This window comes from Ambystoma mexicanum, chromosome 12 (assembly GCF_040938575.1).
Source record: "Ambystoma mexicanum isolate Mex_15411 chromosome 12, UKY_AmexF1_1, whole genome shotgun sequence".
NCBI lineage: Eukaryota > Metazoa > Chordata > Amphibia > Caudata > Ambystomatidae > Ambystoma > Ambystoma mexicanum.
In genome coordinates this window covers 260,141,149-260,164,379 of record NC_090936.1, presented here as the reverse complement: position 1 = coordinate 260,164,379, position 23,231 = coordinate 260,141,149, and the positions used below count along the sequence as shown (strand labels likewise).

General features: G+C 49.2%; 1 protein-coding gene across 1 annotated transcript in view; it reads right to left on the bottom strand.

The window, feature by feature from the left end:
• The window catches only part of PIK3C2G (phosphatidylinositol-4-phosphate 3-kinase catalytic subunit type 2 gamma), a 3,221,975-nt gene that overhangs the window by 721,240 nt on the left and 2,477,504 nt on the right, over window positions 1-23,231 (bottom strand). The window contains exon 23 of the mRNA XM_069628394.1: window positions 4,303-4,439. Within this exon, the coding sequence (XP_069484495.1) occupies window positions 4,303-4,439 (137 nt within the window). The remainder of the gene's footprint in view (window positions 1-4,302; window positions 4,440-23,231) is intronic.

Here is a 23,231-nt window from a genome sequence, read left to right as displayed (position 1 = left end):
TCAAGGACCCCTACGGGTGAGCCCCACTTCAGAGCCCCCCCTCCCTGTGTAGCAGAATGCAGGTGTGGGGACCTCCGCGCCTGCTCCGATGGTGATCTGTGCTGGGCCCTCCTTTTTCTGCTACCTGCGCTCCTGGGGATGACCAATCTCAAGGTGACAATGGAATTCTGCCCTTGGATGTGTCCACATCCAGGCGAGGGCTCCGGGGTGGCCGTGATCCGGCACCACAGCCTCCACACTGACCCCTTGCAGCCCTCCTGCGGCTCAGGAGCTCCCCTCTCACTTCTTCCCCTTCACACTCCTCACACTGTGTCACAGGACTGCAGCAGATATTGCGTTAAGCCTGATAATTCCAGAGGACCCCCTTGCTGGGTTGATCTATGTCAGTTCCGTTCCGTGGATCTGTCAGCCAGCCATTCTAGCTGTTCAATACCCCTCTGCCTCATCCAGCTCTTCCCAGGTATTGCTGACAGGTGGATGATGAATTCCCACAAAGCCTTTTTGCCTCAGGCCAGCAGAGCCCAGCCTGCAGCGTTACTTCTCCAGAACGGGAGGGGGTGGGGGACACACTCCACGCCTCTGCCTGCTCCGCTCCGGCAGAGGGAGGCACTCCCACACCCCTGATTGCTCTCCTTAATGCAGGGGTGCCCTCTCCCTCAGCTGTCAGCCCCGCCGGGTGCTCCGCTTCTCCGGACGTCACAACGGACACAGCCAGGCACTCCACTCTGCCAGGGACAGGGCTCGACCAGCACCACTCTCTCACAGTTGTCAGCCCCCCCGGGCTCTCTGCTTCTCCGGCAGCACCCACTTTTCAACCTTCAACTGCCCCTCCCCTAACCCCATCCACCAACAAGCTCCAACTTGAGCATGTAACAAACATCGGATAGATCTGACGAGGACCCGACTTGGAGGGCGGAAGAGGCTTCTTCTTCCTTTAGGCTCCCTCAAACCCTCCCACTCACTAGCCCAGCCTGCCATTGCATTACCAGTGTTGGGGCCCTCCTCTTGCCTTCCCACAAACATCCCGACCTCTCAGGCCTCACCAGAAGCTAGAAGGTGAGTCCCCGTAGCCGGGTGGGTCACAACATACACGGCCAGGCTCTCTACTCCATCAGGCACAGGGCTCGACTAGAGCCGACGCGCGCCCGCGCCAGGTGCCACTGCTCCAGGAGCTCACGCCTCAGCAGCAGTGGCTCTGACCCAGGCCAACAGTCGGAGCCCGCCCATCATTCCTCAGTCCTTTGCTTGGCATGCGGATGCCGTTTCCGGCACCACGTGGCTCCTCTGGGACCTAACACTGCAGGTGAATTCCGGCACCTCCCAGGCTCCCAGACCCAGCAGAGTGTAGCTGGAATCACGCTGAGGGGTATTCCGCCATGTACTGCCAGAAACGGATCCCCTGAGAGGTTGATTTTCCTCCTTCTCTGCCCTCTCGACGTCAGAGGCTTCTAGGTGGCCATCTTGCCAATGGCACACCAAGCCATGACCCCCTCGGCAGCTGTTCCGCCCAGTGGACTGACCCGCTCGTACAGGACCTTTGCTCTGAAACCGCTGCTGTCTCAAGTTTGTACTTGAGCCTTTCGAGATTGTAAACTCTGGGTATAAGACACTTTCCTACCGAGTTTTGCACACCTAGCATTCCTAGGTCTAGAATTAGGAGAGTATGCCTGAACTCGAGCATACGCAGTCACTGTGTCGCCCAGCTGTGGTGACGAACTTCGTGGGTGCCTTGCTGCTGTGCCCTAAGACACGCTGCAGGAGAACTGGCCTGATTCCTTCATTAGGAGCAGAGTAATCACCACTGTCCTACCATGAAATAAATCCCGGAACGCAGCCCCTGAAACCGCAGAGCCGCACAACTGCAAGACTTGAACCTGTGACCTAAGTGGACTCGACTGCCGAAGTTTGGTCCGGAGTGTGCCGAGGGTCAGTGAGTACTTACAAGTGGGCCCTGGCGCATCCATCCATTTTTACCACGAGTGTCCCCTCTTCTTTATCAAGGTAATCTGTGCTACTGAGCTATTCCCAACTCTTGGACCTTGTTCTGCTCTCTTGGGGAGACCCTCCTCGAATAATAGGAACTTATTCTTCACTTCCTCATCCACACTCCAGGGTCACTAAAGCCCCTTGAAGAGACACAGTTTTGACTTAACTGCACGATCGCGTGCACCAGCACCAAAAGTAATTTTGAGCTAAAGGCTCCACTCATTTTAGGGACTGGACTGCCTCTAAGTTAGGGTTTGAATTGTGAAGGACTGCCTAAAAGATATTCGCACTGTGTGACCCCTTTCTTTACAGGTTGTGGATCAATACTGTGTACTATTCCTTTTGGTCATTGGTTACTGTATATGTGTTTGCTAGATTAGTGTGTGTTGGTTTTGTTATTACTGCTGCCTATTTACTTTGTGTTTTACTTAAAAGGCCTTTAATACATGTTTGTTGTTTGTTTGTTTGTTTGTTTTATTATTTATAATGCGCGAGCGTACCCAAGGGTATCCGGGCGCAGCTTTTACAAGAATTTGCGAAGCTTGGTTACAGGTCATAGGGTATACACTGAGACAGAAAGGTACACCAAAATTATATACATATCAACAATGAGTTACATGGATGTTATATACAAAAGAGCAAGAGGGCACACGTGGTTACATTGTGTGCGGGTAGCATAAAAAGGGGACAGCCTCGCAGTGGAATATCCTTGATGGCCTACGTTTTCAGCCATGAGACTACCTTGGATCGGAAGTATTGGTAGGGCATGTCCACTCTGAGATTAGGCGGTAGGGAGTTCCATAGTTTGGCCGCTTTTACTGGGAAGCTACATGTATATATATTTTTACATCTGACAGAGTAATTTGTATTGTTTGGTGTGTGTGCTCATTGTGGCCTTTCGATCACCCTCACCCCTCCTGAGACCTAGTCTTGACTGCAGCCAATGCTACCGTGATTGGTCAGCCTTGTCCAGAAGGTTACCCTGTTCCAAGAAACTAGGCTGGCCTTCGGAACCTCTGCCTACCAGGTCAGAGTTCAGAAATCCATCTGAACAGGCAACAAAGAGGAAGGAAGCATTTTGAGAGTTCTTACTTAGGCTCACATTGGAAGGACCATAAATGCTTACTGGGCATCAAGGGTGAAGACCGCATGAGGGGTGCCCCTATTTGGTTTTGTCCCACATTGGTGGGTCCAGTCGGGATAAGTTTCTTTACTGTTGCATGGCACTGTTTAGTGGGCATCAAGGCTGAAGGCAGCATGATGAGTGTTCCTACATAGTACTGGGTCTACCATGGGGGGGTCCCATCTAGACCCATCATAGTTTTACTGTGTAATTGCATTTTGTACTGGTAAAGCCAGCAGGAGTATGTTCTTATTTGGTAATACTCACATATATTTGTGCAGCCTCCATGGACATCTATAGGCACAGACAACATGAACATGTTTTTTATACTAGCATATACTGTGTGCAAAGGCATCATGAAAATGAGCTGGAAAATGATCCTGTGCAATGTTAATGACTGCAATGGGTTTTGTAGGGGGTATCTATAGAAAAAACCGAATCAAAAAGTTTTGAGGTAGAAATGCCCACGTTTTTTAAAAATGTTTGCATATTTGTATTGAAAAAGAGATGGGGGTGCAGTAAGGCTATAAATGAGAGTTGGGGGGTAGTGGAGGGCGGTCCGGTGGGTCTCCCCCGGTATTTTTTTAATGTGGAAAAAGCCAAAAGACATTTGTGAAATTTGGCCACAAGGAGGAACATTTACACCCCTCCAATTAAAAAATTCACCATACTGCTGGTATGTCCCCATGTGGTCGGACAGAATTTACATATAATCTGTATACCAGGCTATTTTCCATAGGACAGTTTCTGTTGATTAGGAAGCACTATACTATATATATATAGGTGGATTCGCAGAAACAGAGTGGGCAATATATTGCGCAGGTTTTCTTCAGATCACCAATCATAATAATGAGCCGATATACAATGCTACGCACAAAGGCCCGTGAAATCTACAGCTCAGCCAAAAGACGACATTTATGTTTGAACCAGGCTTTCTATTTAATTGTCATCTAAAATTGAACATTGTATAAACATACAAGTCAAGCTTTGAAATGAGTCTATGTTTAATTCCTCAGCTTTTGTAGAATGTCATCGACTAGTAATGTCGTATTTACATCATTTTGCTGTTCACATGTCAAGTTAAGTTATTGCGCCAAAAATTACCAATTTAGTAGTTCCAACACACTTATTCCATGCCCATGTGTTTTTTGAGAATGATATTCATGCAGTATGATATAGTATGGAGAATTTACCTTTTGGTAACTGGCTTGTACAGGATTATGGTGGTTAAACCACTTTTTAATTGTATTTTCTTTTAATGGTCCAATAATTCCTGAACTCCGGTGGATTTTTGCTAGAGTTGTAGCGTCCGGAACCATCTGCACAAAGCCTAATTGCACAAAAAGAGGTCACAATAAACAGCTGGGACTTTGAAGGGCAAACATTATGTCGGACATTGCAAGCATTAAAGAAAACAATCACAATTAAGTAATGCAAATATGCACTTGTCAACATTTCAAGAACAGACCCCATTTAGAAGCTTCACAAACAGTGATTAATCTCCAGCGTCACAGTATTTCCCAGGCTTGAAAACCAGCTTGCTTTTTATGGGTAATCGGATTTTCACGCTGAATGCTTGAATTGGATGGTACCATTCAGTATTGATACACAAGAGAAAATAATATGGGTAATCCACACTGACCTGGTAACATATGATCACCCCTCATATGTTACCAGTGCCTCATTTGTTGGGGGTGTTTGGCAGGGCTCAGACCTCGCACTTACCCTGGCACTTATTGTCTTACACTCAGTTTGATTATGAAGTTCTGATAGTCCAAGCATCCATCCACCCCAATGAGCAGGCGCAAACTGTAGTTTAACCCCAAATGTGGCAACACTGCGGGGAGTGGATGTGGGTGGTGGCCAACATAGACGTCTTTAGAGGCTTTAGCGCCCTGGGAAGCAAAACAAACATTTGGCGCCCTCCTGGGGCCATGGTGGGGAAATGCACATCTGTAGTGTCACAGGGGTGCTAGAAAATATTTGGACTCTGGCACTTTTTTTTACAGATCAAGAACTGTGTGTTACTCATTAACCCTGCTACTTTCAAATCCTTGCTCGGACGTCACAGTTCTAGTCACCTTCACTACAGTACCTTAAGAGAGGGCATCCACATTGAGGGGTTATTTTATTTGCTTGTCTCTTGCATTAGGTACCTGAACCCGGCTCATTGGCTCTTTATTCCTCTAACCACCAAGCTACATAGAACAGGTCAATAGCTACACTGAGAGATAATTCTCTACCTCAAGCTGATCAGGCTGGGAATTGTAACTCACCACCTCTGGGCTTCACATCGATCCTTGTCGGTGAGTAACAATGGCAGGGGCTAGCTTTCACCCTCAAGCTGAAGAACCCATTGGTGTTCAGGCTAGAGTGTCTTTAGTATCTCTGGGACTGTGGGGACAACAGAACATTGAGGTCTTTAATTCCATTCCTGATCATACGAAAGAGTGTTATAGAGACAGTGTACTTGTAAATGGTCAGGACACTCCTGCCGTCAGAGACACTGGGGCCAGTAAAACTGTGGTAGATAAAAGTTTCTTTCAACCTGAGGAAGTTGGTAAGGCTCCCAAAAGGCATACCAAGTTAGCAATGTGCCCTATATTGTCAGCTATCATTAAGTGTAATGAAATGACTGTAAGCAATTCCTGTAAGTGTTCAGAGGTAGTAGGAAGGGTACTGTTGGGCAATGATTTGAAGGCCTTAGTTGTAGTCTTCAGCACACCCAAACCCCACTCTAAGAAGAGAAGGGAGTTGACAATGAATATCATAGATGCAACCTCAAAGGATCTCCCAACTGAGACCACGGGAAAACCCAGAGTCTGTCAAGGAAAAAAAGGGCCTTAAGCCCAAAACTTCAACAAGGAAAAAGTTTCCTGTAGAACACCTAGTGGTCACCCCTGTGACCCCACTACCAGCTGAGGCTGAGTTGGCGCAAAAGGAATCCCCCGAAGAACCATCTACTGATGAGTCAGAGGGGGAGCAGATTCAACACTGTCTAGAAGATCTGGATCCAAGAGACCATCCTGAGCTGCAGACTTTGCTTGCAGAAGGTGGACCCTCAAGGGCAGACTTCAGTAGGGGATAAAGAGAAGATCCTTATGTAGAGGGTCTGTGTCAGCAGGCAGCTTCCCATGGTGAAGGGCAGGCTCTGACTGCTCTGCCAAGGTCCTGAGCTAGTACAGTCTGATATTAAGAGTTGGGGATCTACAAAGCACTGGTATAGCTTACTAAAGTCCTACTGCCAGTAGGACATTTGGAAAACTCCCCTAACAGGAACCTCAAGGATATTTTGTGAAACTGTGCTGAACTTGGGAAGGGAACCCTGGCGACATTTTGTGGAACTGTGTTGAACTTGAGAAAGGGGAAGCAGAAAACAAGCCAGGAGCTCGAAGAAGTGCTGAACATTATTTTGAACACTGTTTCTTTGGTTGCCGATATCCCTGCAGATTGTATAGCTTTAGTTATGAGAGCAAGTATAGGTTTTGGACATAACAGACTTTTGAATTGAACTTACTGACACAGACTATCCTTAGTGTGTTTACTTAGGGAACTCCCATTTTAGGATAGGGCAAGTTAGGCCATACTCCATCCAGTCAATTAAGAAATTAACCTTTGCTTTTAAGAAAAAAGTGAATCTTTTGTCTGCGTCTTCCTTCATGATGCCTTCACAGAAGGCAGCGGATTGGTCAAGTGAATATACCTTTAAGAGCTTCTTACTTCAAACCTATTGAGAGGATTGCAACATTGGTCGTAGGTAAGCTTTAAATATAATCTGAGCCTCAGGTCCTGACAGAGTTCATATTTTCAACACTAACGTTATAGAAAGTCATAATTCTATTAAAGACACAGAAGCGAAGGATTATCCCACCCTAGCAATCGTGAATGTACATAATTCTGTATGTAATGATAATTTATGATACTGTTTATAATGGTGTATCACGATTACCCACCCTCAGTGGATCAAGACTTTGCATTGGAACCTACAGAATAAAAAACATGTCTCAGACAGCAAGCCAGCAGGGACCTGAAATGGTGGCTATAGGATAATTTTCAGTTTGTAGTCTACCAGTTGGGGCGCAAAAGTTGAGGATGATGACCAGCAAAAGAAAGAGGATATGGTCACAGAACATACAGGCGGTAATTCATAGAATTCAGCGCACAAGTGGCGCACGCGGCTGGCGCACAGTGTGCGCGTGCAAATTTCTGCGCCAGCCGCATGCACTAAAATCCATTTCCGCGCACAGCGTATTCATGGATTTTAGCTTCCAAAACCAGCCGTGGCGCAGAGTGGCGCAGCGACCCTGCAGCAGCGCCACTTATGCCCCAACCCCTCCCCGTGCACCATGCACAGGGCACAAATCCCGTACATGGCGCACAGGCCCCCAACCACGAAAACGCCTGTAAAACTCCCTGCGCACCCCTCCGAATACACGTACCCCGCTGCAAGGGAGTGTCACATGCGATTGGAGCGGGGTACGTGTATAACAGGGGTTTGTGGGAAGTTTCACATGCGAAATGCCCTGTGCGAGTGGGTACGTGTATTCCTGGGGTGCGCAGGAATTTTCACACGCAATAGGCCCTGTGCGAGTGGGGTACAGGTATTCCTGGGGTGCGCGGGAAGTTTCACACGCGATTGGAGCGGGGAAAGAGTATTTCGGGGGGGCGCGGGAAGTTTCTCATGCAAAATTCCCTGTGCGAGTGGGGTACGTGTTTTCCTGGGGTGCGCTGGAAGTTTCACACGCGATAGGCCCTGTGCGAGTGGGGTACGTGTATTCCTGGGGTGCGTGGGAAGTTTCACACGTAATACGCCCTGTGCGAGTGGGGTACGTGTATTCCTGGGGTGCGCGGGAAGTTTCACACGTGAAATGCCCTGTACAAGTGGGGTACGTGTATTCCTGGGGTGCGCGGGAAGTTTCACACGCGATAGGCCCTGTGCGAGTGGGGTACGTGCATTCCTGGGGTGCGCGGGAAGTTTCACACGCGATTGGAGAGGGGAACGTGTATTCCTGGGGTGCGCGGGAAGTTTCACACGCGAAATGCCCTGTGCGAGTGGGGTACGTGTATTCCTGGGGTGCGCAGGAAGTTTCACACACGATTGGAGAGGGGAACGTATATTTCGGGGGTGCGCGGGAAGTTTCACACGCGAAATGCCCTGTGCGAGTGGGGTATGTGTATAACCGGGGTTCGCGGGAAGTTTCACACGCGATTTTGCTGTCAAAGCGGGGTACGTGAATTTCGGGGGTGCGTGTCGAGTCCTACACATGAATTGGCAGTGTGGGTCCTCCCAGGTGGTCCCTCTACACCCTCCACGGCCCCTGCAGGCAGCCCACACCACAGGGGACTACCCTGCACCCCTGGTCATGTCCCGTAGGCAGCCCATCCACCATGGGCATGCCCCCCAGCCAAGCCACATGTCACCTTGCACTAGTGATCACTAACTCATGTCCCCAGCACCCCCACCCCCCAGCATTCAGGGGCACCTGCCAGAAGGCCCCCACTCATGTCCCACACATGTCCCCCAGCACCCCCACTCCCCCAGCAACATCAGTGCCATGGTTGGGAGACGACCAAGCGGTAAGGGAGGCAAAGGTGGCTGACCTCCAAAAGGTGGGCGTGGTGGGCACGGTAGGGGATGTGGCCAGAATTTGCAGGGTGCCCCTAGACCCCCATGTGTGGAGGACCAATCAGGGACACCAATGCCCCCCCTGTTACAACCTGCTATAATCGTTGGTCTTTGTGGCATCGCGGCAGGACATGCCGTTCGGCATTCGTGAATCCCCCTAGCATGGTGATGTATCTTTCTTGCCATCCTGTGAGTGCCGGTCTAGTTGTTTCACGCACTTCTAAGACGTCGCCAGCGGGTCATGTGACCGGATATAAGGAACCGAGCGCTTTGCCTCTGCGCGTCGCTACTCCTTTAGCCCAGACGCTTCGTAAGTGATCGCCTTCTAGGGATCTTTACTCTCAGACTTGTGTGCTCTTTCTAACTCTCTCCCTCTTGTGTGCTTTAGTATTTACTTTTCCAGAATTCAGGGATTCTTTGACTTCAACTGCCAAGACCTCTTGCCGTGTATCTCCGGACCTCTATCCGCATTCAGCCCAAGCATTCTCATTCTATGGTATTTACTTTAAGATCCTTTTCTCTCCTCTTTGCCTAGCCCCGTCATTCTACTTACCTTCCTCCTCTTCCCTACCTTCCAGGAGTGTTCCTTACATCTCTTCCGTCTTCCGAGTTCCTGAAGTGCAATCTGTCTGCACTATAACATCCAAGGCAAATATAGGTAGGCGCAGGGATTCTGGGGAACTCTCCTTTTCCGACCTTTACCTCTCTCATCAGCTCTTTCTCATTTCTACAGAACCCATCCTTCCGAGCACGTACCTCAGCATCACAGTTCACGCAAGATTCCAGGACATTGAACCCAGCCCAGAACCAGAGTCTTCAGTGCCACGCAGGTTTTTTTTCCCATAGAGGGTTTCCCTGGGGGCACAGTCCTTCCTGCTCCTGGTTGTTCAATCCGGGTGAGGAGGATTGGGCTTAAAGGGAAGCCTTCACAATCATCAGTACCTGTGCCTTTCCTGGTTACCGCTGGATGTGCAGGTTAGTGCATTCCTCTTTAAATATCTAGTCGCTAAACAGATAACAGATAACAGATTGCGACGCCAACAAAAAACTTCTTTTTGTACTTCTGGCAAGTGACCATGGAACAGCAAATGCAACAACCCATGGCCGCCATGCAGTCCATGTCTATGGAACTTCAAAGTGTCAAGCAAGATAATGCGCAGCTCTGCCAACAAATAGCTCGAGTAGCCCATGAGAACCCTCCGTCCTCTCGGTCCTCGGGCAAATTTGATGGAAGTCCTCATAAGTTAAAAGAGTTTTTGGACAGTTGCACTGTACAGTTTACTTTCAAACCAAGATATTTCCCTACTGATAAGGATAAGGTGGGTTTTTTAATTTCTCAACTTACCGGCCCTGCATTAGCATGGGCAACCCCTTTAGTTACCTCGGGAAATGCGATTCTGGATTCATATCCAGCCTTTACTAACAGCCTTAAGTCCATGTTTAACAGGCAAGAGATATCAGTGGCCTCCCAGGAGAAACTCCTCGACCTTAGGCAAGGGAAAGAGGATCTCCTGGCCTACATTACCTTGTTTAAACAGTTATCCTCTGAAACTAATTGGACGGACGACACTCTTCTAACGCTATTCCAAAGAGGACTCTCTGAGGAGCTAAAGGATGAGGTGTCCAGAGTTCCCCGTCCAGCCAATTTAGCTGACATGATCACTATCACCATGCAGATGGACTATCGTCTCCATGAGAGATTAGCTGAAAGAAAGAAAGGAAAGGGGTTTCGTCCACGATCCAAGCTCTACCATCCACTTAGCAAGACCCCACAGACAGAAGAGCCAATGCAGATTGGAACAGCCTGGGGTCCATTGTCATTTAATGAAAAGGAACGACGTAAAACATTAGGACTATGCATGTATTGCGGTTCCTCCACTCATGTGTTACGAGATTGTCCGACTGTACCACCCCGCAGAACAGGAGCACCAGCCTCGGGAAACTCCAAATCCCAGTCGTAGGAGGAACCACGGCTGGGAAAAAAGAAAGAGGTTCCTCAACCCAGATAGATGTTTCACACATGTCCCAATCACAAGATCTTACTATGGTGGTGGTATCAATGACTCTGATGTTCCAAGACCAAGTAATTCAGAGGGTCCCAGCTTTAGTGGATTGCGGAGCCGCGGGAAATTTCATTGATGATAAATGGGCCGAAAGCAAAGGAATTGCCCGGATCGCTAAGACTTGCATTACGCCCATTCAAGGGGTGGATGGGAGCCCTTTAAGCTCTGGGCCTATTCGGGAGCAAACTAAACCCTTAACTTGTTTAATAGCGTCTCATAAGGAAACCCTTACCTATGATTTGATCAAGGCAGCACATTTTCCCATCATACTAGGCTTGCCCTGGTTGCGGTTACACAATCCGTTTATTAATTGGTCCGTGGGTACCCTATTTCTGGGGTCAGAATTTTGTGTGACTCACTGTCCCTCCCATGAATCTGTGGGACTTCACATCCCTCAACAGGAGCCCAGTCACACTCAAATCACAAAGATTTCTCAGTTAGGAAACGTCCCTGTATGCTATCAGAAATACCTATCGGTATTTTCCACACCGCAATTTCCTACCTTACCTCCGCATCGGAGAGATGACTGTCATATAGAGTTGCTTCCCGATCAGCCAGTTCCATTTGGAAGAATGTATGTTTTGTCCCAGCGAGAGAAAGAGGCTCTCAAGGAGTACCTTCATACCAATTTACAAAACGGCCTAATTACTGAATCCACCTCCTCTGCAGGGGCATCTCTGTTCTTTATTCCAAAGAAAGATACGGAGGAGCTCCGGCCTTGTATCGACTATAGAGGCCTCAATAGAATCACTGTACCAGACAAATACCTGATGCCTCTAATTCCAGACATCCTTGAAGCAGTGCAAGGGGCTTCCATTTACACAAAGCTGGATCTCCGAGGGGCTTACCATCTCATCCGTATCGCTCCCGGAGATGAATGGAAGACAGCCTTTCGAACACCCTTTGGGCATTATGAGTATCAGGTAATGCCTTTTGGGCTCTCAAATGCCCCAGCCATATTCCAAAGATTCATGGACCATTTGTTTGCGGACATCTTAATGCACTATGTAATTGTATATTTGGACGACATATTGGTTTTCTCATCAAATGAAACGGATCACACCCAACATGTGAGGGAAGTCCTAGACCGACTTCATGCTAACCAGTTGTATTGCAAAGCGAAGAAATGCGAATCCCACAAGACCCAGGTTAATTATCTGGGGTTTGTTCTATCGGCTCAGGGAGTTTCGATGGACCCCAGAAAGGTATCAGCCGTTTTGGAATGGCCATCTCCATCAAACATAAAGGAGATACAACGGTTTTTGGGCTTCGCAAATTTCTATCGTAAATTCATCCCATGTTTTTCCGGCATCATTCTTCCATCACAAGATTGTTGAAAAAAGATGTACCTTTTTCTTGGGATTCAAAGACAGAAGAGGCCTTTGATAAACTGAAAGGATTGTTTTCCTCTGCCCCGATACTGTCAACCCCTGACCAGTCCAAGCAATTTATTCTAGAGACTGACGCCTCTCACTACGCTTTGGGAGCAGTCCTCCTGCAGAAGTCCAGCCAAGGGGTGGAGTTACCAGTTGCCTATTTATCCAAGACCTTTAATCCATCAGAAGTAAACTACTCGGTACTGGAAAAAGAACTACTGGCCATCAAGAGATCATTTGAGGAGTGGAGGCATTTGTTATTGGGGTCTCCATTCCCGGTGGAAGTCAGTACGGACCATCAAAACCTGAAAGTGCTTCAACAGGCCCAGACTACTAATAGTCGTCAAGCACGATGGGCACATTTCTTCCTCCGCTATCGTATCAAATTCACCTTCTTACCGGGAAGCCAAAATCTTAGAGCAGACGCTCTATCTCGGAAGGACCATCCTATGGCTAGGTTTTGCCCAGAAAGTCTGTTTCCCAGAGCTCGATTCATTTCAGTTCTAACTGATTTTCTCCAGACCCTTAAGCAGGACACCATTCTACGTCTTCAATCCTGTGAAGATCTTGAGCGGAGATACCACTTAACAAGGAGCAATGGAAACTTCTTTCATAAGGAGCAAGTGCTAGTACCTTCCACCACCCTTCAGAAGGAGGTATTATATATGTGCCATGATTCTAAAGCAGCTGGACATCGTGGATATCAGTCCACATTAGATCTTATCCAACGTCATTTCTGGTGGCCTGACCTTCTCTCAGACGTGCATGACTGTCTCTGCGTGTGTTACCTGTCTGCAGTCCAAATCACCTAGACAGCCTCCGTTGGGATTACTTACCCGAATGCCTATCCCCGAAAGACCCTGGCAGCGGATCTCTACAGATTTCATAGTGGATCTTCCCCAATCCTCTCATCACTCTGTGATTATGGTTACGATAGACTATTTCACTAAGATGGCTCACTTCACCCCATTGTCTAAACTTCCTAATGCAGACCAGATGGCCAGAGTCTTCATTTCTGAGATCTTCTCACGTCATGGAGTCCCAGACACAATCGTATCGGACCGAGGACCCCAGTACATTTCCCTTTTTTGGCAGAGGTTGTGTTCTTTTTTGGGAATCAGAAGGGCCCTGAGCTCAGGGTATCTATCACCCACAGACTAACGGGCAAACAGAACGCTTAAATCAAACGCTGGAATGCTATTTACGTTGTTTCGTATCAGCGGCCCAAGACGACTGGGTTGAACTCTTACCATTGGCGGAATTCGCTTATAATAACGCCAAGCATTCAGCGTTGAAAGCCAGCCCTTTCTATTGCACTTATGGTTACCATCCAGCTTACATTCCGACCATTTCACCCACTCCTTCCCGTTGTCCTGGAGTAGAACAGCTTGTTGCAGACATTCAACAGGGTCATCTAGTTGCCCAAAGGGCTCTTCGCTCGGCTCAGGATCGGGCCAAGGAGGTTGCGGATCGCCATCGAAGGCCAGCTCCCAAGGTGTCGATTGGAGACAATGTATGGCTATCTTCTAGATTTCTTCCTCGCCATTTGGTTCCTTCTAAGCTGTCTCCCCGGTTCTTTGGTCCCTTCAAGGTGGTGTCTCTGGTGGGTACGGCAGCACTCTGACTCTAACTGCCTCCTTGTTGGTCTCGGATACATCCTGTGTTTCACCTCTCCCGGGTTGGGTTGGAGGTGCCTAATCGTTTTCTACACTCCCCTGTTTCTCGTCCTCCCCGGTATCTACTACTACGGGTCCTGAATTCGAGGTGGCTGCTATTTGTGATTCCCGTTGCCACACGGGGCGTCTTCAGTTCTTGGTCAATTGGAGGGGGTTTTCTCCGGCTGAGAGGTCCTGGGAACCAGCAACGGGGGTTCATGCCCCCCGTTTTGTTCGCAAGTTCTTCCGACTGCATCCCGGAAAGCCGGGTTCCCCGCCTTTGCAGAGGGGGCATACTGTTACAACCTGCTATAATCGTTGGTCTTTGTGGCATCGCGGCAGGACGTGCCGTTCGGCATTTGTGAATCCCCCTAGCATGGTGACGTATCTTTCTTGCCATCCTGTGAGTGCCGGTCTAGTTGTTTCACACACATCCAAGACGTCGCCAGCGGGTCATGTGACCGGATATAAGGAACCGAGCGCTTTGCCTCTGCGCGTCGCTACTCCTTTAGCCCAGACGCTTCGTAAGTGATCGCCTTCTAGGGATCTTTACTCTCAGACTTGTGTGCTCTTGCTAACTCTCTCCCTCTTGTGTGCTTTAGTATTTACTTTTCCAGAATTCAGGGATTCTTTGACTTCAACTGCCAAGACCTCCTGCTGTGTATCTCCGGACCTCTATCCGCATTCAGCCCAAGCATTCTCATTCTATGGTATTTACTTTAAGATCCTTTCCTCTCCTCTTTGCCTAGCCCCGTCATTCTACTTACCTTCCTCCTCTTCCCTACCTACCAGGAGTGTTCCTTCCATCTCTTCCGTCTTCCGAGTTCCTGAAGTGCAATCTGTCTGCACTATAACATCCAAGGAAAATATAGGTAGGCGCAGGGATTCTGGGGAACTCTCCTTTTCCGACCTTTACCTCTCTCATCAGCTCTTTCTCATTTCTACAGAACCCATCCTTCCGAGCTCGTACCTCAGCATCACAGTTCCCGCAAGATTCCAGGACATTGAACCCAGTCCAGAACCAGAGTCTTCAGTGCCGCGCAGGGTTTTTTTCCCATAGAGGATTTCCCTGGGGGCACAGTCCTTCCTGCTCCTGGTTGTTAAATCCGGGTGAGGAGGATTGGGCTTAAAGGGAAACCTTCACAATCATCAGTACCTTTGCCTTTCCTGGTTACCGCTGGATGTGCAGGTTAGTGCATTCCTCTTTAAATATCTAGTCGCTAAACAGATAACACCCCCCCATGGTTGAGGGAAACGTGGCTGACACCATCCCAGCTCAGCCCTTGTTGGACCAGCCCATTGTGGCACCTGAGCCGGCACAGGATGACTCCCAGGCTGACTTCCAGGTCAGCAAGTCTAAGCCACGTGTGCCTGTGCAAGTTGGTGTCACCAGGCCACGTGGATCTGGGGCAGCAATGTCATCTGCTGCCCCAAGTAGGCAGGGTGGGGAGGCTGCAGGGGCAGCTGCAGCTCTATCCACCCCAGCTCTGAGTCTCCCAGCCGGGACAGTGTCGGTCCTGGTCCATCAAACTGACGTTGCCCCTGCCAACATCACACTTCAGCCAATGCCTGCACCAAGACCTATGGTCATTGTGCATTCGCACACTCCCAGTACCCAGTCCACCTGCGCTTCTGCCCCTACTGGCCAGAGCGGCGCAAGCCACTCAGGCTCTGCTCCACCTTTGAAGAAGAGGAAGAAGGGTGCTCTGGCACTACAGGCTGAGACCCCAGACACGGCTACACAGTCTGGCACGTCAAGGAAGCCTAGCTTCAATGACCCCGAACTTGATGCACTTGTGAGCTATGTGTGGGCACATAGCCGCGAAATGTTGGCGACTGCAGGGTGCAAGATCACACCTGGTCAACGTAGGGCACATTGGCAGACCATCGCGGACTGCATAAGTGCCCTTGGATTTTTGAGGCGCACAGCTGATGATTGCTACAAGCGGTGGAATTACCTGAAACGCAGAGCAAAGAACAAGCTGGCCTCAAATCATGCCGCTACTCTGGTGACTGGCGGTGGGTCTCCACAAGAGGACAACAAACTCACTGAACATGAGTCTGTTGCTGGGACCTTCGTCACAGAGGAACAGATCCAAGGTGTGGGAGATCTACCTGATTACGACGCATTGTCCGGTGAATGCCCATGCATGTGTGTGTAATCCATGTGTATGTTGTTTGGGTGACGGGTTCTGATTGAGTGCCAGGTGAGGGTGTGTACTCCTGAGTGTTATGGGTCACCCATTTGCTTCCTCCCATACATTCACATGCCTTGGATTTGGGTATGACTGTATCCCTTCTGCCCACAGTTGCCAATTAGGCCCACATTAGTGCACTTTACCTTGAACTGTCATCTTGCAACTACATTGTTCAGATTTTGTAAGTGTTCATTCAGGCTGATTGTTTCCACTCTCCCATTTTTACTACGCATTATTCTGCCCTATTGCAACATATGTGATATGCTTCGGTCATTGTTTACAGCCCACACTGGGCCACTATTTTTACCTGGTTATGTTAATGATTACACCATTCAGGCCGATGGAGTATTGGGCTGCAGACATTTTTTATTTGGGCCTTTTTGCATGTGGAAGATGACAGATGTTTCCTGTAATGTTAAAGTGACCAACCATTGATCAGCCCACAATGACTGTGTTATTGGACACTGGATGTCTTTCAGTGTGTGGCACATGCATATTTTGCAACACTATTCAGCATCAATCTTCGCATCATGTCGATGTGACATGGATGTGTGACAGTACTCATTCACTGACATATTGCTGTAGTTTTGTAATTTACCGTGGCTATGCTACATGACATCTGTGTGGTGGCATGTGTCATGTATATGTATTGGACATGCCACTCACAGCCTGATGTGTGATGCCAGTGCTGCCCAACGTGTTGCTTTTCCATCTTGCTCTCCCCAGTGTCTGCCTTTTTGACTCCACTTCCAACTCTTTGACAGTGCATGCATGGCAGGGTTATAGTCATGTGGGACATGTGTAAATCATGTACTGGTTCTCTGGCTTGTCACAGCCTATGCGTGTGCTATGGTGCTTATGCCTGTTTCCATTTGTTGTCTTTCATGTTTTTGCAGGTGATGACGCACTTGATGCTGTTGAGGAGATGGTGCAGACCCAGGAGGAATCTCAGGCACGACCGGGCACCAGTGAGGGACGTGGTGTGGTGGTGGGTGAAAACCCAATGTTACTGCAGACCATACTTTCCAGGGGTATCTCTGGGTGCACCTCCCCAGACCTCTATTCAGGTGCTGAGTCGGATGATGAGACGTATGTGCCGTCGCAGGTAAGTGTTTCTGGTAGGGATTCTGTTCTGTCCAACCCACCTGGACCAGGGGTAGAACCCTCTATGGGGATGTCAGTGTTGGTAGGTCCGCCTTTGGCGGTTACGGATGCAGGGTCACACTCCACAGCATCTGATCCTGGGCCAGCAGATCAGAGGGGGAATGCAGTACTGCAGCCACAGGCAGTGCCAGCACAGCAAGGTGCAGATCGCCTTGCCCCAAACAGGTGTGGTGCCCATTGACGCAGTGGCCGTGCACCACCAGGCAATACTGTATGGGAAAACTCCATGTACGGTATGGCAACCCAACAGGCAGCATCAGTAGAAATGATGGCTCAGGCAATGGAGAGGGTGGCCACTTCCATTATCCCCCCTGAAAGGCAGATGGAGCAACAACAGCAGGCAACAGACTCCATTTGCCAATCACACAGGGAAGATATGTTGGCGTCCAACAGGGACAGACGGGCGGCACTGGAGACTCTGCGCGAATCCATATCAATAGAGTCCCAGTGTCAGATTTGGTAGAGGCAAGTGGATTATCCGCTATGTCTGAGATATCAATGCCCTCCTCCCCTTCCTCCTCACCTGTCTCTTCAGAGGAGGGTTCTCGTCTGGAATTCTTCTTCTTGGATCTTTTCTTCTTTGTGAAGAGATACAGCCGTCCACGGGAAGAAGCCACCCTGATTCCCTGAAAAACAGGGAAGCAGCCGGCCCCCTTCCCGCAGGAACCAAAGCGAGAGGAAAAAAGCAGCTGCTTAAAAAAACCTCTCTGTAGATGGAGCTGTAGCCGATTCCATTCAGGACGCGATGGTAAATGACGTCCGGACTTGCAGGTAAGCTAAGCAGGAACAGAAGGTATCCTCGGAGATGGAGGTACAAGTACCACAATGCAGCTGGGTACCAAAGAGCCTGGACTTGAAGCAATACAGGTAAGGAGCAGGAGGCAGTGCTTAGGACCAAAGAAACAGACACTGCAAAGGGGAAAAACCTTCAGCCCCGGGAAGCGAGCTGTAAGAGGAGCACCGACTGGAACCAGGTAAGCGGTTCAGAAAAGGCAGCAAGGAGGGAAAAGCACAACGGTACGGGAACCGAAAGGAGGGGAAAACAGAAGATGAGAAGAGCGAGGGAGAGCCAGCACGGGGGAAAAAACCCACGCAAGGGGACATAGTACACAGGTACGGAGCAAAGGTATGGAGTAGTACGGCAACAGAGCGAAAGGAAACAAAGTTGCAACGCACAGAGCCCAGAGATGGGCGTGGCTAAATATGGAAAAGGGAAACCAAAGGAAAAAGACTAGATCGCCACACCAGGAAGTGAAAGAGAAAAACGGGACATCCTAATGGCGCTGCCAATGCCAAGGCTTCCATAGCCGCCAGCGACCACCAAAAGGCGGCGGCATGACAGTATTTCCCCCCCCAAGGCATACCCCCCCTGGCTTACCCGGGAACAGGCAGGGAAATCGTTGAACCAATGCCGGAGCGTGTACATGAGAAACCAGTTCCCAGGAGTCCTCCGAATGGGAATACCCCTTCCAATGGATCAAATATTCCAAACAACCCCGTCAATAGCGGGAGTCATGAACGGAGGCCACCTCATATTCATCGGTAGGAACAACAGCGGGCACAGGATCCCGGGGCGAAGGTAGGGATCTCCCTTGCATTCCCTCAGGAGAGAGGAATGAAAAACAGGATGGAGACGGTGCATGTGTTTGGGTAACAGGAGGCAGAAGACCACCGGGTTGATCCGGCGAAGAATAGGAAAAGGACCCAGGAAACGGGGAGACAGCTTAGAAGGGTGAAGCCAGCGAGGCAGGTACTTAGTAGACAACCAGACCTTGGTGCCCTTCCGCCATGCCGGTACGGGCAAGCGCTTAGGATTGCAATAAGATCGATACCGAAGACTGCTTGCCCGCAAACTTCCGACAGCCGACTTGTGGGCCTCCGAGATACTGGTAAGTAGTGCATCCACAGACGGGGTGACAGAAGGAGGGAAAGACAGAGAAGGAGTAAAACTGGGGTGAAAACCATAGGAACAGATAAAAGGACTGAGACCAGTGGCACTGTGCTCGGAATTGTTATAGGTAAATTCTGCGGTGGGCACAGGCTGACCAAATTATCCTGTTGGGCATTGGTGAAGCACCGTCTGCCCGTGGAACAGTATCTTGGCATTGGTCCTCTCCGTCTGCCCGTTAGTCTGCGGGTGGAAGCCTGATGACAAGGCACGTTCGATCCCCAATCTATCACATAGCTCCTTCCAGAACCGTGAAGTATACTGTGGACCTCTGTCTGAGATTATCTTGTCTGGAGTTCCATGCAAACAAAATATTTCTCTGGGAATACAGCCGCCATTTTGGCAGCAGTGGGAAGACCGGCCAGGGGAGTGAAATGAGCCACCTTGGTGAAGCAGTCGACGGTAACCATGATGCACGAACAACCTTCCGAGGGCGGCAGATCCACAATGAAATCTGTCTAAACAAGGCTCCAAGGTTTCTTAGGAAGATCCTGCTGTTGGAGAAATCCAATCGACTTTTGAGTGCAATGTTTGGACCGACAGCATACTGGACAGGACTTGACGTAGGATGAAACCTCTTTGGCCATGCTGGGCCACCAGAACCTGCGACAGAGTAATTCCAAAGTGTTCTTCACACCTCTGTGACCAGCCGCTGGGTCATTATGACACCACTTTAAAGCCGTAAGACGAGTGGAAAGGTCCGGCAAGAATAACCGCTGTTGATGAAAACATAAGCCATCTTGAATAGAAATGTTCCTTGCGAGAGGAGACCCAGAAAGAATGCTGGTAGACTGTGTGGCCTTGCGAACCTCTTCCAAAAAGGACTCCACCGTACAGATTATCTTGACCTCAGGAAGCATGAGACTGGGGAATTCCTTCTGGGACACGCCTGGATAAGGCCTTCTTGAAAGAGCATCAGCCAGGATGTTCTTGGACCCTGGCAAGTAGGTCAAGGTGAAATCAAATTGGGTGAAGAAGTGCGCCCAACGGGCCTGACGGGAGTTGACACACTGCATCTTCTGCAAAATCTTCAGATTCTTATGGTCAGTTCTGATTTCAAAGGGGTGGTTAGCCCCCTGTAGGAAATGCCTCCACTCTTCGCAGGCAGATTTCATAGCCAGGAGTTCCTTTTCTATTACCGAATAGTGTGTCTGACTGTCATTCAATGTCTTGGACATGTAGGCAACAGGATATTCCAGACCCTCATGTTCCTGTAGAAGAGCTGCACCCAGAGCAGCTGCAGAGGCATCCATTTCTACAATGAACTTTAGACTTTGATCTGGTTGATGAAGGACCGGGGCAGAGCAAAAATCCTCTTGCAGTTGTTGAAAGGCCAAGTTCGCCTGAGGTGACCAGACAAATGGCATTGAGGACTTTTTTTAGCAGTCTCGTTATGGGAAGGACTCGGTCCGAGAAACCTAGGATGAATTTGCGGTAAAAATTAGCAAGCCCTAGAAATCTTTGGACGTCCTTGATGGAATGGGGTGTGGTCCAATGCAGTATGGCGTCTACCTTAGCGGGATCCATTCGAATTCCCTCGGAGGACAGGATGAACCCAAGATAGTTTACCTCAGACGCTTCAAAAACGCACTTCTCCGCATTGACCTTAAATTGGTTGTCTTGTAGTCTTTGGAGAACTTGGTGAAGGTGATTAGAGTGGAGTTGGGCGTCCTTAGAATAAACCAGGATGTCATCAAGGTAGACGATAGCACAATGAAACAGTAGATCGGAAAAAGTGCGGTCCATGAATCTTTGGAAAACAGATGGGGCGTTGACCAGACCAAAAGGCATGACGCAATACTCGTAGTGTCCGAAAGGAGTGCGAAAAGCAGTCTTCCATTCGTCACCTGAACTAATCCGCAAAAGGTGGTAGGCCCTTCTAAGATCGATTTTAGAAAAGATCTTAGCTCCTTGAACTGCTTCCAGGATGTCTCAGCGGCATGGGATACCTATCCCTTAGAGTGACTTGGTTGAGCCCCTTGTAGTCGATACAAGGTCGAAGTTCGCTCGAACCCTTCTTCGGAACAAAAAAGAGCGAAGCTCCAGTGGGAGAGAACGATGGTTGGATCAGGCCATGATGTAAATTAGAATCCAGATATTCCTTGAGAGCTTCCTTTTCCTTGAGGGAAAGAGAAAACATTTGCCCAAAAGGAACAACAGAATTGGGCTGGAGAACGATTTGACAATCTTCTGGTCGATGAGGGGGTAGCTCTTGAGGACCATCGACCTTGAACACCTCCTGATAGCGGAGATATTCTTTGGGGATGCTATTAACCTTCAAAACATCAGATCTGGAGGCCAGATCGGGAAGAGTGTGGACAGTGGTATGCAGGGTCTGCGTAGAACAGGACTGACGACAAAAAGTTGAAGTAAATGACAGTTGATTTTTTTGTCCAATCTATGGTCGGGTTATGCTTCTGGAGCCAAGAGACCCCCCAAGATCACTGGAAAATGTGCAGCTCGGATCAGGTCGAATTGAATGGTTTCGCTGTGATGGAGGATCTTCATCTGCATTGGAGTAGTGGTATGGGTAATGAGGCCCGAGCTCAGGGGTTTTCCATCAACTCCTTCCACCTTTTGATCCTCATCTTTCTGCAAACGGCTAATGGCAACCTTGTCTGCCCAAACCAAATCCATAAAGCAACCTGCAGCTCCGCAGTCCAGTAACGCCAGGACCTCATAGATCTGCTGAGAGATGAACTCGACTCCTACTACCATGAGACGGTTGTCTTCGGTGGTATTCATGGGTGTGACTGATAAAGAAACAAAGGGACCAGGTAATCCCCCTCGGTAACTTGTCCCTACTAGTTCCGAGGAATGGAGTTTCCCGATCGCCGAGGTGGTACATCAGGGCAGACCCTTGGAATGTGCTGGTTGGATCCACAATACATACACAGGTTGTTCTCCCTGCGCCTTCTCCTTTCTTCTGAGGTAAGTGGCCCTCGAGTAGTCCCGATCTGCATAGGTTCTTCTTTCGCCAGACAGGTAGGAGAGGGGGAGGTACTCCCAGGATCGGCCAAAACAGGAAAAACACGCTGCTTCTGACATTCAGACCGCCGCTCTGATAGGCGGAAATCCAGCTGAACCACCGTAGACCACAAGTCGGTTAACGTGGCGGGACAGGTTACACTTGCTAATTAGTCCTTAAGATCTTCCCTCAGTCCTCGATGAAAAATGGTATACTGGGCGTTCTCTTGCCAGCCTGCGTCTGCAGCCACTCGTTTAAAGCGGGATATGTAGGACAGAAGATCAGAATTTCCCTGTCGAATATCCAGTAACTGTTCGCTGGCAACTACAGCAGTTTCTTGCCTTTTAAAGGCCAATTTGAACTGGGCGGTAAAACCGGCGTAATGGTGTAGTAACGGACTGGCACCGGTCACCAGTGGAGTAGCACAGGAAAGAGCATTGCCCGTAAGATTAGAAACCAGAAACCCTATGCGGGCTTGATCTGCGGCGTAGGTCTGGGGTCTGAAGGTGAAATAGATGATACAAGCCTCCATGAATTCTTTGTATTTGCTGCAGGCTAAGGGCATAGGAGGTAGATAATTCCGGGACTGTTTGAAAACGGTCGACCCGTTGTCTCAGCGTGGTATTCTCGGCCTTACCAGCCTGCAATTCTAATGTCAAATTCTGCATTGCTGTAAGCAGCTCTTGGGCCTGTTCCGGCGTAGTCATTGATATCTCCCTTTGGGGTTGCAAACTGTCAGATTCGGTAGAGGCAAGTGGATTATCCGCTATGTCTGAGATATCAATGTCCTCCTCCCCTTCCTCCTCACCTGTCTCTTCAGAGGAGGGTTCTCGTCTGGAATTCTTCTTCTTGGGTCTTTTCTTCTTTGTGAAGAGATACGGCCGTCCGCGGGAAGAAGCCACCCTGATTCCCTGATAAACAGGGAAGCAGCCGGCCCCCTTCCCGCAGGAACCAAAGTGAGAGGAAAAAAGCAGCTGCTTAAAAAACCTCTCTGTAGATGGAGCTGTAGCCGATTCCGTTCAGGACGCGATGGTAAATGACGTCCGGACTTGCAGGTAAGGTGAGCAGGAACAGAAGGTATCCTCGGAGATGGAGGTACAAGTACCACAATGCAGCTGGGTACC